The 14,635-nt window shown below is 51.1% G+C and overlaps 1 protein-coding gene across 1 annotated transcript in view; it reads left to right on the forward strand.

Annotated features, from left to right (window-relative positions):
* The window catches only part of ism1 (isthmin 1), a 158,411-nt gene extending 145,402 nt beyond the window's left edge, over positions 1-13,009 (forward strand). Inside the window, exons 5-6 of the mRNA XM_072506480.1 lie at positions 9,578-9,667; positions 11,824-13,009. Coding sequence (XP_072362581.1) covers positions 9,578-9,667; positions 11,824-12,341 — 608 coding nt within the window. The 3' untranslated portion in view covers positions 12,342-13,009. The remainder of the gene's footprint in view (positions 1-9,577; positions 9,668-11,823) is intronic.
* Positions 13,010-14,635: the final 1,626 nt, after the last annotated feature.

Below are 14,635 nucleotides of genomic sequence, written 5' to 3' on the forward strand. Positions count from 1 at the left end.
ACTGTGAAAAGATCTCACCAAGGCTACTGAAGAAGCGGGGACAAGGCTTCCGGTGGCGGCCATGGAGGAGTAGGTCGCGCATTCGGCAGCTCCCGTCTGGAACGGACTCTTGGACCTTTTTCAGGAGTTTCCACAGACATTTTGGGGCAGATTGGTGAAGCGAACACTGCCAAAAGGATTCCCTCTCGAGACCTTTGGGCTCTTTTCAGGGCCCCCAAGGGCACTTTTTCGACGTTTCCCGGTGTGGGAAGGAGTTAATAATAGCTCCCCGTCAGTATATGGCTTTAACTAGGAGCGGGGTGACAAAAAAGGTGGTGGTGGACCAGAAGAAGGGAGGGAAGAAGGACAAAATGGCGGCGGGTGGAGACCAGGCAGCGTGGAGGCAGTGGGCGGAGGAGCAACAGGAGGGTATCCAGCGCTGCCTCAGAGAGATTAAAATGGACCTGCTAGAGCCGATGAAGGCTTCTATTGATAAGCTGCTGGAGACACAGACGGCCCAGGGGGTGGCGATCCGAGAGGCTCAACAAAAGATCTCTGACAATGAGGACGAGATCTTAGTCCTGGCGGTAATGGTGGAGGCGCACGAGGCGCTCCACAAGAAATGGCAGGAGCGGTTCGAGGAGATGGAGAATCGGTTGAGGCGGAAAAATCTGCGGATTCTGGGCCTCCCGGAGGGGCTGGAGGGGCCGGATGTGGGGGCCTATGTGGTCACCATGTTAAACGCGGGCGGTGCTGGTGCGGTTCCATCGGTTCGTCGATCGGGAGTGTGTGCTCAGGTGGGCCAAGAAGGAGAGGAGCAGCAGGTGGGAGAACGCGGAGGTTCGGATATATCAGGACTGGAGTGCGCAGGTGGCGAAGAGGAGGGCCAGGTACAATCGAGCGAAGGCGGTGCTGCACAGGAAGGGGGTGTAGTTTGGCATGTTGCAGCCGGCGCGACTGTGGGTTACCTACAAGGACCGGCACCATTATTTAGAGTCTCCGGAGGAGGCGTGGGCCTTTGTTCAGGCCGAGAAGCTGGGCACAGACTGAGGGTCGGGATGGGCGATTGGGGACTGCGGTGGATATGCTATGCCAATTTTTGGTTCGGGGGGGGGGGGCCTTTGCATTGTTTTGGGTTTCTTTTTCTCTATGTTTTTCTCTTTCGGGTTGGGGAGGGTGGATGGGGCGGGTTGGGCACTGTTTTGGTTGATGGCGGGGCCTGGTAGGTGGAGAGCGCGGAATTCTTTCCCGCGCCAAAGACTGGGGGGGGGGGCGGGGAAGCGAGGATTGTTTCCCGCGCTTAGAACGGAGGGGGAGAGCCTGTGAATGGGGAGCGGGAGAGGAGGGTGTGCCACACAATGGGAGGAGTCGAAGGGGAGACTGGAGTGGCTGGGGTCAGCAGGAGTCAGCTGACTTGCGGAAGTGCAATGGGGGGAATAAACCAGCTAGGATGGGTCCTAGCCGGGGGGGAATCAAGTTGCTGCTGCTAGAGATCAAGGAGGAGCTGGAGCAAGTGGGGTGGGTCGAGACGGGGGTATGCCGCTGTGGGGAACGGGCCGGGTGTGGGGTGCGGGCGTGTGGCTGGCCGAGGAGGGGTCATGGCTAGTCGGTGGGGGAGGGGGGCGGGTAGCCCCCTGATCCGGCTGATAACCTGGAATGTAAGGGGACTGAATGGGCCGGTTAAGCGGGCCCACGTGTTCGCGCACCTGAAGGGGCTCAAGGCGGATGTGGTTATGCTCCAGGAGACGCACCTGAAGGTGGCAGACCAGGTAAGACTGAGGAAAGGGTGGGTAGGTCAGGTGTTTCACTCGGGGCTAGATGCCAAAAATCGAGGGGTGGCGATCTTGGTGGGAAAGAAGGTGTTATTCGAGGCGTCGAGCATTGTGGCAGATAATGGCGGTAGGTACATAATGGTAAGTGGTAAGTTGCAGGGAGAGAGGGTGGTACTGGTCAATGTGTATGCTACGAACTGGGACGATGCGGGTTTTATGCGGCGTATGTTGGGTCGGATTCCAGACTTGGAAGTGGGGGGCCTGATAATGGGGGGAGACTTTAACACGGTGTTGGATCCTGCACTGGATCGCTCCAGGTCTAGGACGGGTAGGAAGCCGGCGGCGGCTAGAGTGTTGAGGGGATTTATGGACCAAATGGGAGGGGTGGACCCTTGGAGATTTGCAAGGCCAGGGGCTCGGGAATTTTCATTCTTCCCACATGTCCATAAGGCTTATTCTCGAATCGACTTTTTCATTTTGAGTAGGGCGCTGATAGCGAGAGTAGAGGATACCGAGTATTCGGCAATAGCCATTTTGGACCACGCCCCGCATTGGGTGGACTTGGAGATGGGGAAGGAGAGGGACCAACGCCCGCTGTGGAGCTTGGAGGTGGGGCTGTTGGCAGACGAGGAGGTGAGCGAGCGGGTCCGAGGAAGTATAGAGAGGTACTTGGAGACCAACGACAACGGGGAGGTCTGAGTGGGGATGGTATGGGAGGCACTGAAGGCGGTGGTGAGGGGAGAGCTGATCTCCATCAGGGCCCACAAGGAGCGGAGGGAGCGGGGGGGAGAGGGAGAGGCTGGTGGGGGAGATGGTGAGGGTAGACAAGAGGTATGCGGAGGTGCCTGAGGAAGGATTGTTGAGGAAGAGGAGCTGCCTCCAGGCCGAATTCGACCTGGTGACCACCAGGAAGACGGAGGTGCAGTGGAGGAAGGCCCAGGGGGCGGTCTACGAGTATGGGGAAAAGGCAAGCCGGATGCTGGCGCATCAGCTTCGGAAGCGGGACGCAGCGAGGGAGATCGGGGGAGTTAAGGACAGGGGAGGGAGCGTGGTGCAGGGTGGGGTTGGCATCAATGGGGTCTTCAGGGACTTCTACGAGGAATTGTACCGATCTGAGCCCCCACGGGAGGAGGGAGGGATGGGCCGTTTCCTGGACCAATTGAGGTTTCCAAAGGTGGAAGAGGGATTGGTGGCGGGACTGGGGGCCCCGATTGGGCTGGAGGAGCTGATCAAAGGGATAGGAAGCATGTAGGCGGGGAAGGCACCGGGGCCGGACGGTTTCCCGGTCGAGTTCTATAAAAAATATATGGACCTGTTGGGCCCGCTGTTAGTTAGGACCTTCAATGAGGCAAGGAAGGGGGAGCTTTACCCCCGATGATGTCCCGGGCACTGATCTTCTTGATCCTGAAGCGGGACAAGGATCCCCTGCAATGTGGGTCTTACAGACCGATTTCCTTGCTAAATGTAGATGCCAAGGTGCTGGCGAAGGTCTTAGCCACGAGGATTGAGGATTGTGTGCCGCAGATCATCCATGAAGACCAGACGGGGTTTGTGAAGGGGAGACAGTTGAATGTGAATGTGCGGAGGCTTTTGAACGTTATCATGATGCCGGCGAGGGAGGGGGAGGCGGAGATAGTGGTGGTGATGGACGCTGAGAAAGCCTTTGACAGGGTAGAGTGGGGGTACCTGTGGGAGGTGCTGAAGAGGTTCGGGTTTGGGGAGGGGTTTGTCAGGTGGGTTAGGCTGTTGTATGAGGTCCCGATGGCGAGTGTGGCCACAAATAGGAGGAGGCCCGAGTACTTTCAGTTGCACCGAGGGACGAGACAGGGGTCCCCCCTGTCCCCCCTGCTCTTTGCATTGGCGATTGAACCCCTGGCTATGGCACTGAGAGAGTCGAGGAACTGGAGGGGGTTGGTGCGGGGTGGGGAGGAGCATAGGGTGTCGCTTTATGCGGACGACCTGCTGCTGTATGTGGCGGACCCGGTGGGCGTTTGCCAGAGGTAATGAGGATGCTTAGGGAATTCGGGGACTTTTCGGGGTACAAGCTTAATATGGGGAAGAGCGAGCTGTTCGTAGTTCAGCTAGGGGACCAGGAGAGGGGGATTGGCGAGCTCCCACTAAAAAGGGCGGAGAGGAGTTTCAGATATTTGGGGGTCCAGGTGGCCAGGAGCTGGGGGGCCCTGCATAGGCTTAACTTTACAAGGCTGGTGGAGCAAATGGAGGAGGAGTTCAAGAGGTGGGACGCGTTGCCGCTGTCCCTGGCGGGTAGGGTGCAGTCAATCAAAATGATGGTGCTCCCAAGGTTTTTGTTCCTGTTCCAGTGCCTCCCCGTGTTTATCCCGAAGGCTTTTTTCAGGCGGGTTAACAGGAGTATAATGGGGTTTGTGTGGGCGCAAGGGACTCCGAGGGTGAGAAGGGTGTTCCTGGAGCGGAGTAGAGATAGGGGGGGCTGGCGCTGCCCAACCTCTGTGGGTACTACTGGGCCGCCAATGCGACAATGGTGCGCAAGTGGGTGATGGAGGGGGAGGGGGCTGCATGGAAGAGGCTGGAGACGGCGTCCTGTGTGGGTACGAGTCTGGGGGCGCTGGCAACGGCGCCGCTGCCGCTGCTGCTCCCTCCAAGGAGGTATACCACGAGCCCGGTGGTGGTGGTGGCCCTCAAAATTTGGGGGCAGTGGAGGTGGCATAGGGGGGAAGTTAGGGCCACGGCGTGGACCCCATTACGGGGGAACCACCGGTTCGCCCCAGGAAGAACAGGTGGAGGGTTTTCGGGGTGGCACAGGGCAGGCATACGAAAGTTGGGGGACCTGTTTGTGGACGGGAAGTTCACGAGCTTGGGTGAGCTGGAGGAGAAGTACGGGCTCCCCCCCGGGGAACACCTTCAGGTACTTACAGGTAAGGGCGTTTGCCAGACGGCAGGTGGTGGAATTCCCACGGCTACTGCCACACACAGTACAGGACAGGGTGCTCTCGGGGGTGTGGATGGGAGTGGGGACGATCTCGGAAACTTACCAGGTGATGCAGGAGGAGGAGGAGGCCTTGGTGGTGGAGTTGAAAGGTAAGTGGGAGGAGGAGTTGGGAGAGGAGATCGAAGAGGGGACGTGGGCAGATGCCCTAGGGAGGGTAAACTCTTCCTCTTCATGCGCGAGGCTCAGCCTCATACAGTTTAAGATGCTGCACAGGGCACACATGACCAGGACAAGGATGAGCAGGTTCTTTGGGGGTGAGGACAGGTGTGTTAGGTGCTCAGGGAGCCCAGAAAATCACACCCATATGTTCTGGGCATGCCCAGCGCTGGAGGAATTTTGGAAGGGCGTAGCAAGGACGGTGTCGAGGGTGGTAGGATCCAGGGTCAAACCGGGCTGGGGGCTCGCAATATTTGGGGTAGCAGAGGAGCCGGGAGTGCAGGAGGCGAAAGAGGCCGGAATTCTGGCCTTTGCGTCCCTGGTAACCGGGCAAAGGATTCTCCTTCAGTGGAAAGATACAAGGCCCCCAAGCGTGGAATCCTGGATCAGCGATATGGCAGGGTTCATTAAATTGGAGAGGGTGAAATTCGCCTTGAGAGGGTCGGCACAAGGGTTCTTTAGGCGGTGGCAACCGTTCTTAGACTTTCTGGCAGAACGATAGACATTGGTCAATGGCAGCAGCAGGTGGGGGCGGGGGGATGGTTTACTTTATTTTTGTTTATGTTATTTACACTGGAGGGCCTGAGGGGGTGTTTGCACCTGTTGTCTTAAGTTGGGGTGTTAATGTTAATTTATTATTTAGGTACGGGGGGGAGGGGTTTGGGAGGTTGCTTTTTTAGATTGTGTTTTGTACATAACCCTGTTGGGTTCTTTTTTCTTTCTCATTTTGTTATTGATATTTTATGAAAACCTTCAATAAAAATTTTTTTTTTTTTTTTAAAAGAAAGGGCAAATGTTTGACAGGTGGAGTATAATGCAGGAAAATGTGAAATGACCCACTTTGGTGGGAAGAATAAAAAATCAAAATATATTAAATGGAGAGCGACCACAGAATGCTGCGGTAGAGAGGAACCTGGGTGTCCTTCTACATGAAATATTAAAAGGTTAGCATGTAGGTACAGCAAGTAATTCCAAAGCAAATGGATAAAAGTTGGGAAGTCTTGCTCTAGTAGTGCAGCGAGTTTGTATGACCACATCTAGAGTACTGCATACTGTCTTGGTCTGTATTTATTTAAGGAGGAATGTACTTACATTGGAGGCAGTTCAATGATGCTTCACCAGCTTGATTTCTGGGATGAAGGGGTTTGTCTTATGAGGAAAGGTTGAACAAGTTCGGCTTACACACATAGGAATTTAGAAGAATGAGAGGTGATCTTATTGAAACACAGTACGAAGTCTTACAACACCAGGTTAAAGTCCAACAGGTTTGTTTCGATGTCACTAGCTTTCGGAGTGCTGCACCTTCCTCAGGTGAATGCAGAGGTCTGTTCCAGAAACACATATATAGACAAATTCAAAGATGCCAAACAATGCTAGGAATGCGAGCATTAGCAGGTGATTAAATCTTTACAGATCCAGAGATAACCGCAGGTTAAAGAGGTGTGAATTGTATCAAGCCAGGACAGTTGGTAGGATTTTGCAGGCCAGGTGGTGGGGGATGAATGTAATGCGACATGAATCCCAGGTCCCGGTTGAGGCCGCACTCATGTGTGCGGAACTTGGCTATAAGTTTCTGCTCGGCGATTCTGCGTTGTCGCGGGTCCTGAAGGCCACCTTGGAGAACGCTTACCCGGAGATCAGAGGCTGAATGCCCTTGACTGCTGAAGTGTTCCCCGACTGGAAGGGAACATTCCTGCCTGGTGATTGTTGCGCGATGTCCGTTCATTCGTTGTCGCAGCGTCTGCATGGTCTCGCCAATGTACCACGCTTCGGGACATCCTTTCCTGCAGCGTATGAGGTAGACAACGTTGGCCGAGTCGCACGAGTATGTACCGCGTACCTGGTGGGTGGTGTTCTCACGTGTAATAGTGGTATCCATGTCAATGATCTGGCACGTCTTGCAGAGATTGCCATGACAGGGTTGTGTGGTGTCGTGGTCACTGTTCTGAAGACTGGGTAGTTTGCTGCAAACAATGGTTCGTTTGAGGTTGCGTGGTTGTTTGAAGGCAAGTAGTGGGGGTGTGGGGATGACCTTGGCAAGATGTTCATCGTCATCAATGACGTGTTGAAGGCTGTGAAGAAGGTGACGTAGTTTCTCCGCTCCAGGGAAGTACTGGACGACGAAGGGTATTCTGTCGGTTGTGTCCCATGTTTGTCTTCTGAGGAGGTCGGTCCGGTTTTTCGCTGTGGCGCGTTGGAACTGTCGATCGATGAGTCGAGTGCCATATCCCGTTCGTACGAGGGCATCTTTCAACGTCTGTAGATGTCTGTTACGCTCCTCCTCGTCTGAGCAGATCCTGTGTATACGGAGCGCTTGTCCATAGGGGATGGCTTCTTTAATGTGTTTAGGGTGGAAGCTGGAGAAGTGGAGCATCATGAGGTTATCCGTGGGTTTGCGGTAAAGCGACGTGCTGAGGTGACCGTCCTTGATGGAGACGAGTGTGTCCAAGAATGCAACTGATTTTGGAGAGTAGTCCATGGTGAGTCTGATGGTTGGATGGAACTTATTAATGTAATCGTGTAGTCGTTTCAGTGATTCTTCGCCGTGGGTCCAAAGGAAAAAAATGTCATCGATGTATCTGGTGTATAACGTCGGTTGAAGGTCCTGTGCGGTGAGTAGGTCCTGTTCAAACTTGTGCATGAAGATGTTGGCGTATTGGGGTGCGAATTTGGTCCCCATGGCTGTTCCGTGCGTCTGGATGAAGAACTTGTTGTCGAAGGTGAAGACGTTGTGATCCAGAATGAAGCGGATGAGTTGCAGAATTGCGTCTGGAGATTGGCAGTTGTCGGTGTTGAGTACTGAGGCTGTTGCAGCAATGCCATCGTCATGGGGGATGCTGGTGTTGAGTGCCGAGACGTCCATTGTGACGAGGAATGTTCCTTGGTCAACTGGTCCATGGGTGCTGAGTTTCTGTAGGAAGTCCGTCGTGTCGCGACAGAAGCTGGGTGTACCTTGTATGATGGGTTTCAAGATGCCCTCGATGTAGCCAGAGAGGTTCTCACACAGGGTCCCATTGCCTGAAACGATAGGGCGGCCTGGTGTGTTGGCCTTATGTATTTTCGGGAGGCAGTAGAGATCTCCAATGCGGGGAGTACGTGGGATGAGAGCACGTAGGGTGCTCTGATGATCTGGATCCAAGGTCTTGATCAGTCTGTTAAGTTGGCGGATGTGTTCCTTGGTCGGATCTGCGGGTAACTGTCTGTAGTGTTCTTGGTTGTTCAGTTGTCGGTATACTTCTTTGCAGTAGTCCGTTCTGTTCAGTACGACAGTGGCCCCCCCTTTGTCTGCCGGCCCTCGTACGAACGGGATATGGCACTCGACTCATCGATCGACAGTTCCAACGCGCCACAGCGAAAAACCGGACCGACCTCCTCAGAAGACAAACATGGGACACAACCGACAGAATACCCTTCGTCGTCCAGTACTTCCCCGGAGCGGAGAAACTACGTCACCTTCTTCACAGCCTTCAACACGTCATTGATGACGATGAACATCTTGCCAAGGTCATCCCCACACCCCCACTACTTGCCTTCAAACAACCGCGCAACCTCAAACGAACCATTGTTTGCAGCACACTACCCAGTCTTCAGAACAGTGACCACGACACCACACAACCCTGTCATGGCAATCTCTGCAAGACGTGCCAGATCATTGACATGGATACCACTATTACACGTGAGAACACCACCCACCAGGTACGCGGTACATACTCGTGCGACTCGGCCAACGTTGTCTACCTCATACGCTGCAGGAAAGGATGTCCCGAAGTGTGGTACATTGGCGAGACCATGCAGACGCTGCGACAACGAATGAACGGACATCGCGCAACAATCACCAGGCAGGAATGTTCCCTTCCAGTCGGGGAACACTTCAGCAGTCAAGGGCATTCAGCCTCTGATCTCCGGGTAAGCGTTCTCCAAGGCGGCCTTCAGGACCCGCGACAACGCAGAATCGCCGAGCAGAAACTTATAGCCAAGTTCCGCACACATGAGTGCGGCCTCAACCGGGACCTGGGATTCATGTCGCATTACATTCATCCCCCACCACCTGGCCTGCAAAATCCTACCAACTGTCCTGGCTTGATACAATTCACACCTCTTTAACCTGGGGCTACCCCATCTCTGGATCTGTAAAGATTTAATCACCTGCTAATGCTCGCATTCCTAGCATTGTTTGGCATCTTTGAATTTTTCTATATATGTGTTTCTGGAACAGACCTCTGCATTCACCTGAGGAAGGAGCAGCGCTCCAAAAGCTAATGACATCGAAACAAACCTGTTGGACTTTAACCTGGTGTTGTAAGACTTCGAACTGTGCTCACCCCAGTCCAACGCCGGCATCTCCACATTATTGAAACATGTAAGATTCTGGGCGGGGCCTTGAATTACGTTGGAATTATGGGGGAGTCGAGAGTTATGGGGAATAGGCAGGACAGTGGAATGGAGGCCAAGATCAGGTCAGCCATGATCTTATCGAGTGATGTCGTAGGTTCAAAGGGCCAAATGTACTGCTTGTCCTATTTCTAATGTTTTTTATTGGTTGTTTTGTTTCCAAATAGTCCTTGCATTTCAAAAGGCTCGAAAGCACTTTGGGAAATTGTGAAAGGTGCTATGGAAATACAAATCTTGATTCTTTTCTTTCTTTATTTCAAGTATTTCAATAATTCTTTAAAAACCCTTTCTTTTCCCCTCCCCTCCCAAGGAATTGAAGACACTTTCAAAACTGCGGCCACTGAAATGAGTCTAATGGCTGGAGGTGAAGATATAAATGCTACAGAATTATTTGGAATAGGTAGGTTTCTGGTCTTGTTGAATGTAAAGCTAAAAGACTACATTTTTAAGGTAAATTACATCAAGAATTATGGATCTAGTCACGTGGCACAGAACTATAGAATCAGTGCCACTTTATAGCTATGTATCCAAGTGTTACTAGGGCATGAGTCACTTTAAAAGAACATTGCATTCGCATAAGGAGGATAGGAAACCTTGGCCGCAATTTTCCAGTTCTTCACGCCAGCGGGATCTTTCACTCCGACCGATATGAACAGAGACATGTCAGTAGCTCACCTGACCCGCCATGAGTTTGACCCTTCCCTTCAATCTTTGGCAATGTAATGATTCAAGCAACCTAAAACATTGTATCATGGACATATTAGTTAAAAGTGAAGTCCCAACAATACCGTCATACGATTGTTGGGTTGTTTTCCTCTTCTGCCTCCTGAAGCAGGTGGCGTCTGCCATATGCAACAGATGAAGTTATGACTATGCATGAAATTAGTGCTGGATTGGCAAGGCTTTGGTTAACAGGGCAGCACGGTAGCACAGTGGTTAGCACAGTTGCTTCACAGCTCCAGGGTCCCAGGTTCGATTCCTGGCTTGGGTCACTGTCTGTGCGGAGTCTGCATGTTCTCCCCGTGTCTGCGTGGGTTTCCTCTGGGTGCTCCGGTTTCCTCCCACAGTCCAAAGATGTGCATCGGCCATGCTAAATTGCCCTTAGTGTCCAAAAAGGTGGGGTGGGGTTACTGGGTTACGGGGATAAGGTTACAGGGATAGGGTGGAGGTGTGGGCCTGGGTAGGGTGCTCTTTCCAAGGGTTGGTGCAGTCTCGATGGGACGAATGGCCTCCTTCTGCACTGTAAATTCTATGTCTATGTAAACCTGATGGCAGCCCATTGCTGAGTGATTTGTGGGTGTGTCAAGGCCATAAGTCTTCATAACCTTGAACCACCCAAACCATTGTAAGTAGTTAACAAAGGGGAGCCAACAAACTGCCTTTCACAGGTGCGATGAGGAAGGGTAGCAAACCTGCAGCAATCTTGAGGGCCTTTTTGTAGCTGGTTGTAATCTGACATTTGCAGTGGCCTAGAGACCACACCAACCCTGCCAAGAGATCGAGACAGTTGGCAGAAGGAGGAATGAGGAAATAAAATATTGTGTGAGAATCTTTTGAGTCTGTTAAGCGTTTGAAGTTGGTGGCATCCTTCCTTCGATGAGAGTTGATGGATGTACAGTAAATAATCAATTTCACTTGGGGAAGGGTCCATTTGGTGCACCTCCACTGATGGCTCTGAAGGCCAATCCTGGAGAGGTAGGTTCCGCCCCACTTGAAGCTGCCACATGACTCTGTCGGTTGTTGTTTTTGATGTTGCCATATGCCGCCAAGGTGTTGTACCCACTGGTCGTCACGGTAGCGCACACCGGCCCACAGGAGGTGCGGCCGTTTCCCTCTTTCACCAGCCAGTGACATCCAGGTGGGATAGTCGATGTTGAGGGCCTTCATGTCACACTTGTAAACATCCTTGCCCCGCTGGTCATCTGGCTCCAGCTACCTCACCGTACAGATACCACGTTATTGCCCTCATTTCTGCAGCTTTACCATCCTTGTGATTAAAAGGTTCTCACTGGGTATAGCCTGTTTTTTCTGTAATGGGTGGACACTTAATACACAAAAACATCAGACTTTTTGCAATAAGTGCTTTTATTAATTACGAGCTTAATGAGCAATGCCTCTTAAGTGAGATTAAAGACATTCACCAGACAAGTTTGTGAAGCAAATAGTTTTCTTTAAAAAAGGAAAGCGGTTATGTCATTCCAGTAAAGCGTTGGGATTTTTTTTTAAAACCAAGTGTTTGTGGCAGAGTTGTGCGCTGCCAATGCTTCCACTTGCCACATTCCAGCTGCAAAGTAATCAAAACTTTTCTTAAAGATTAAAACGTCCCTGATGCTAGAAGCGTTGAGGTCAAAGATGAGCCATGATTCTACTGAATGGTGGAGCAGGCTCAAAGGGCTAGATGGCCGATTCCTGCTCCACTTTCCTACGATCTGATTTGTGCTGGTGATTATCTTGGGGGTTTTCTGTGGAGCCTCTCTGTGATAGTGATGGTGCATTTGTTTTAAAAAGCCAATACTAACATTTTAAATATTCCCTCCCCTCTGCCGACCCAATCAGATACTGACAGCTGTGAAAGATGGATGAACTGTAAGAGTGAATTCTTGAAGAAGTACATGCACAAAGTTCTGAACGACCTTCCCAGCTGCCCTTGCTCCTATCCGACAGAGATTGCCTACAGCACGACTGATATCTTTGACCAACCCAAACAGAAGGACTTTCGCTGGAAGGATGCAAGTGGTCCCAAGGAGCGCCTGGAGATCTACAAACCAACAGCGCACTACTGCATTCGTTCTATGCTGTCCCTGGAAAGCACAACGCTAGCTGCACAACACTGTTGCTATGATGACAACATGCAACTAATCACGCGGGGTAAAGGTGGAGGCACACCAAATCTTATCAGCACCGAGTTCTCAGCAGACCTGCATTATAAAGTGGACATTCTTCCATGGATCATTTGCAAAGGGGACTGGAGCCGGTACAATGAGGTCAGACCCCCAAATAATGGTCTAAAATGCACAGATAATCCTTCAGATGAAGTTTACGAAAGGCAGTTCCGAGAAGCCAGGGAGTATTAAAAGCAGTTCCATCCCAGGGCTCGGATTAATAGACCGAATGCTCACCGCCACTTTCTGGAGCAGTATTTCATTTTCATGTGTGGAAAGACATCCAGATCACTGGATATGTGCACCCGAAACATTAAAATACCATAGAACAGAGTTCAGTCACTTGGCATCTTGTCGAGGCATTGCTTTGCCTGCTCCAAACTTTTGTGGACCGATTGTTTTTTTGGCAGCAGCAGGCTAGTAGTTCAAAGGGAAAGCTGTGGCCCATTTTGAACACAGGCAATCAAAGGGAAACACATTTGTTTAATCTAATTCCGTTAGAGGGAGCAGGGAGGGTGTGTATGTGTGTGTATATGTGTGTGGGGAGGCAATCCACGGTTTTCAAAGTATTCTGTGGATTGGAGACATTTTCAGTGAATTTAACTATAGACAAAGGAAGTGGCACTTTTAAAAGTTTTGTCCTTTTTCTCCCCTCTCCTCCACCCATTTCCCCCCCCCCCCCCCCCTCCCCCCTCCGCCCCACCACTCCCTCCCATTGGCTTCCATATGCTCTTGAGACCCCTCAAGAGGCTGTTTTTAAGGTATGGCTTGTACTGAATGCAAAAATATGTTACAGAAAATCTCACTTTGTAAAATTGTTACAGAAGAGAATTTTCTCATTGAAACCTCTTTTAAACAAATGTTCTTAAGATTATTTTTAAAAGTCTGCATTATTTTTGTATATTATTTATTGAGCTGTGGTCACACAGACGCACTCCCATTCACGCGCACACACTCTCTCACACAGGCACACACAATGCTTCATGTGGTTTGCTTCTCTTAGATACCATCTAGCCTTTGAACCAGCTGAGCAGAGCTAAGGGTGAGCAAGAGAGTATTACAAGCAAATCTTAAAATAAATGGTAATTGAATTTGAAGTGTGACGTGGAGGCTGTTTTCCCCCCCCCTCTTCCTCAGCCCCCCCCTTCCACAGCCCCCACTCCTCACTCTCCTCTCCTCCCCCCTCTCCCCCTACCCCTCCCCCTCACCCCCCTCCACCCCTCTCTCCTCTCCCTCCCCCTCCCACTCCACACCCCCCTCCCCTCAACCCCGCCCCTCGCCCCCCTCCCCTCCCCCTCCCCTCCCCCATGCCCCCTCCCCTCTCCCTCCTCCCCTCACCCCCTCCTCCCCTCCCCCTCCCTCCCATCCCCCCTAAACGTTTAGTCTTAACCGCCGGTCCCTTATATTAGCTCTAGCTTAAGGTTATCATTTTGCAGAGGAATGAAAAAGAACTGTGATCTTTATCTAATCATCCAATCTGCCCATGAAGCCCCGGAGATCAAAGGAAGGTGCATTTATTTAGCACTATGTCAAGTTATAAACAGCTCAGCGGCAGACACACAATCTGTCCTAGCTTGAATCCTTTCTGAATGGCATTACCTGTCTTCATAATGAACCCTACCAACAGCTGCTCAGTGTTAAAACTGAAATCCTTCAACACATTACAGAAATCCTTTTATAAAACTCATCGCCACTTCCGTTGATGAAAATGGGTGTTCACTTTTATAAAATAATAATTTAACATAATAACTATATGTTTAATGTTTTGAAGACTTAAAAATACTTTCTAATGCACTGGTACAAAAACAGGAAGAGCATATAATAGATGCAGTGATTACAACTTTAAATGCTGACAAACACTTTGTGAACAAGTTTAGTCTTTAATCCAGATAAATAAGTTCAGAACTGTGATCCCCCCCCCCCCGCCCCCACCATGCGGTTCCTGACCTCAAAGAATGGGGATCCCCAATGGATAATTATCTCAACTGGTGGCAGAGGAGATGACTAGACAGGTCCAGTATCCTTGGGCTGGAGCACAAGTAACTAGTGTTAACTCAGCACCAGTAAATTGGTAATTGATGAGTAGATGTGGCTTGACTGATTTGTCGCTCTTTCCATCACTTTACTGATGAATTATAGAAGATTAAGCGAATGGTAACTGGCCTGGTTACATTTATTCTGTTCTAGGGGCGGCACGATGGCGCAGTGGCTAGCACGGCCGCGAGGATCCGGGTTCGATCACAGCTCCGGGTCACTGTCTGTGTGGAATTTGCACATTCTCCCCCTGTCTGCATGGGTTTCACCCCCACAGCCCGAAAGATGTGCAGCGTAGGTGAATTGGCCATGCTAAATTGCCCCTTAATTGGAAAAAAATAATTGGGTACTCTAAATTTTTTTTAAAAAGTTTATTCTGTTCTTTGTGGTAAGCAGATAACCTGCATAATCTTCCACATCAGTCACTAGGTTCCAGTGACAAAGCTATGCTG

This window comes from Scyliorhinus torazame, chromosome 1 (assembly GCF_047496885.1).
Source record: "Scyliorhinus torazame isolate Kashiwa2021f chromosome 1, sScyTor2.1, whole genome shotgun sequence".
Classification (NCBI taxonomy): Eukaryota; Metazoa; Chordata; class Chondrichthyes; order Carcharhiniformes; family Scyliorhinidae; genus Scyliorhinus; species Scyliorhinus torazame.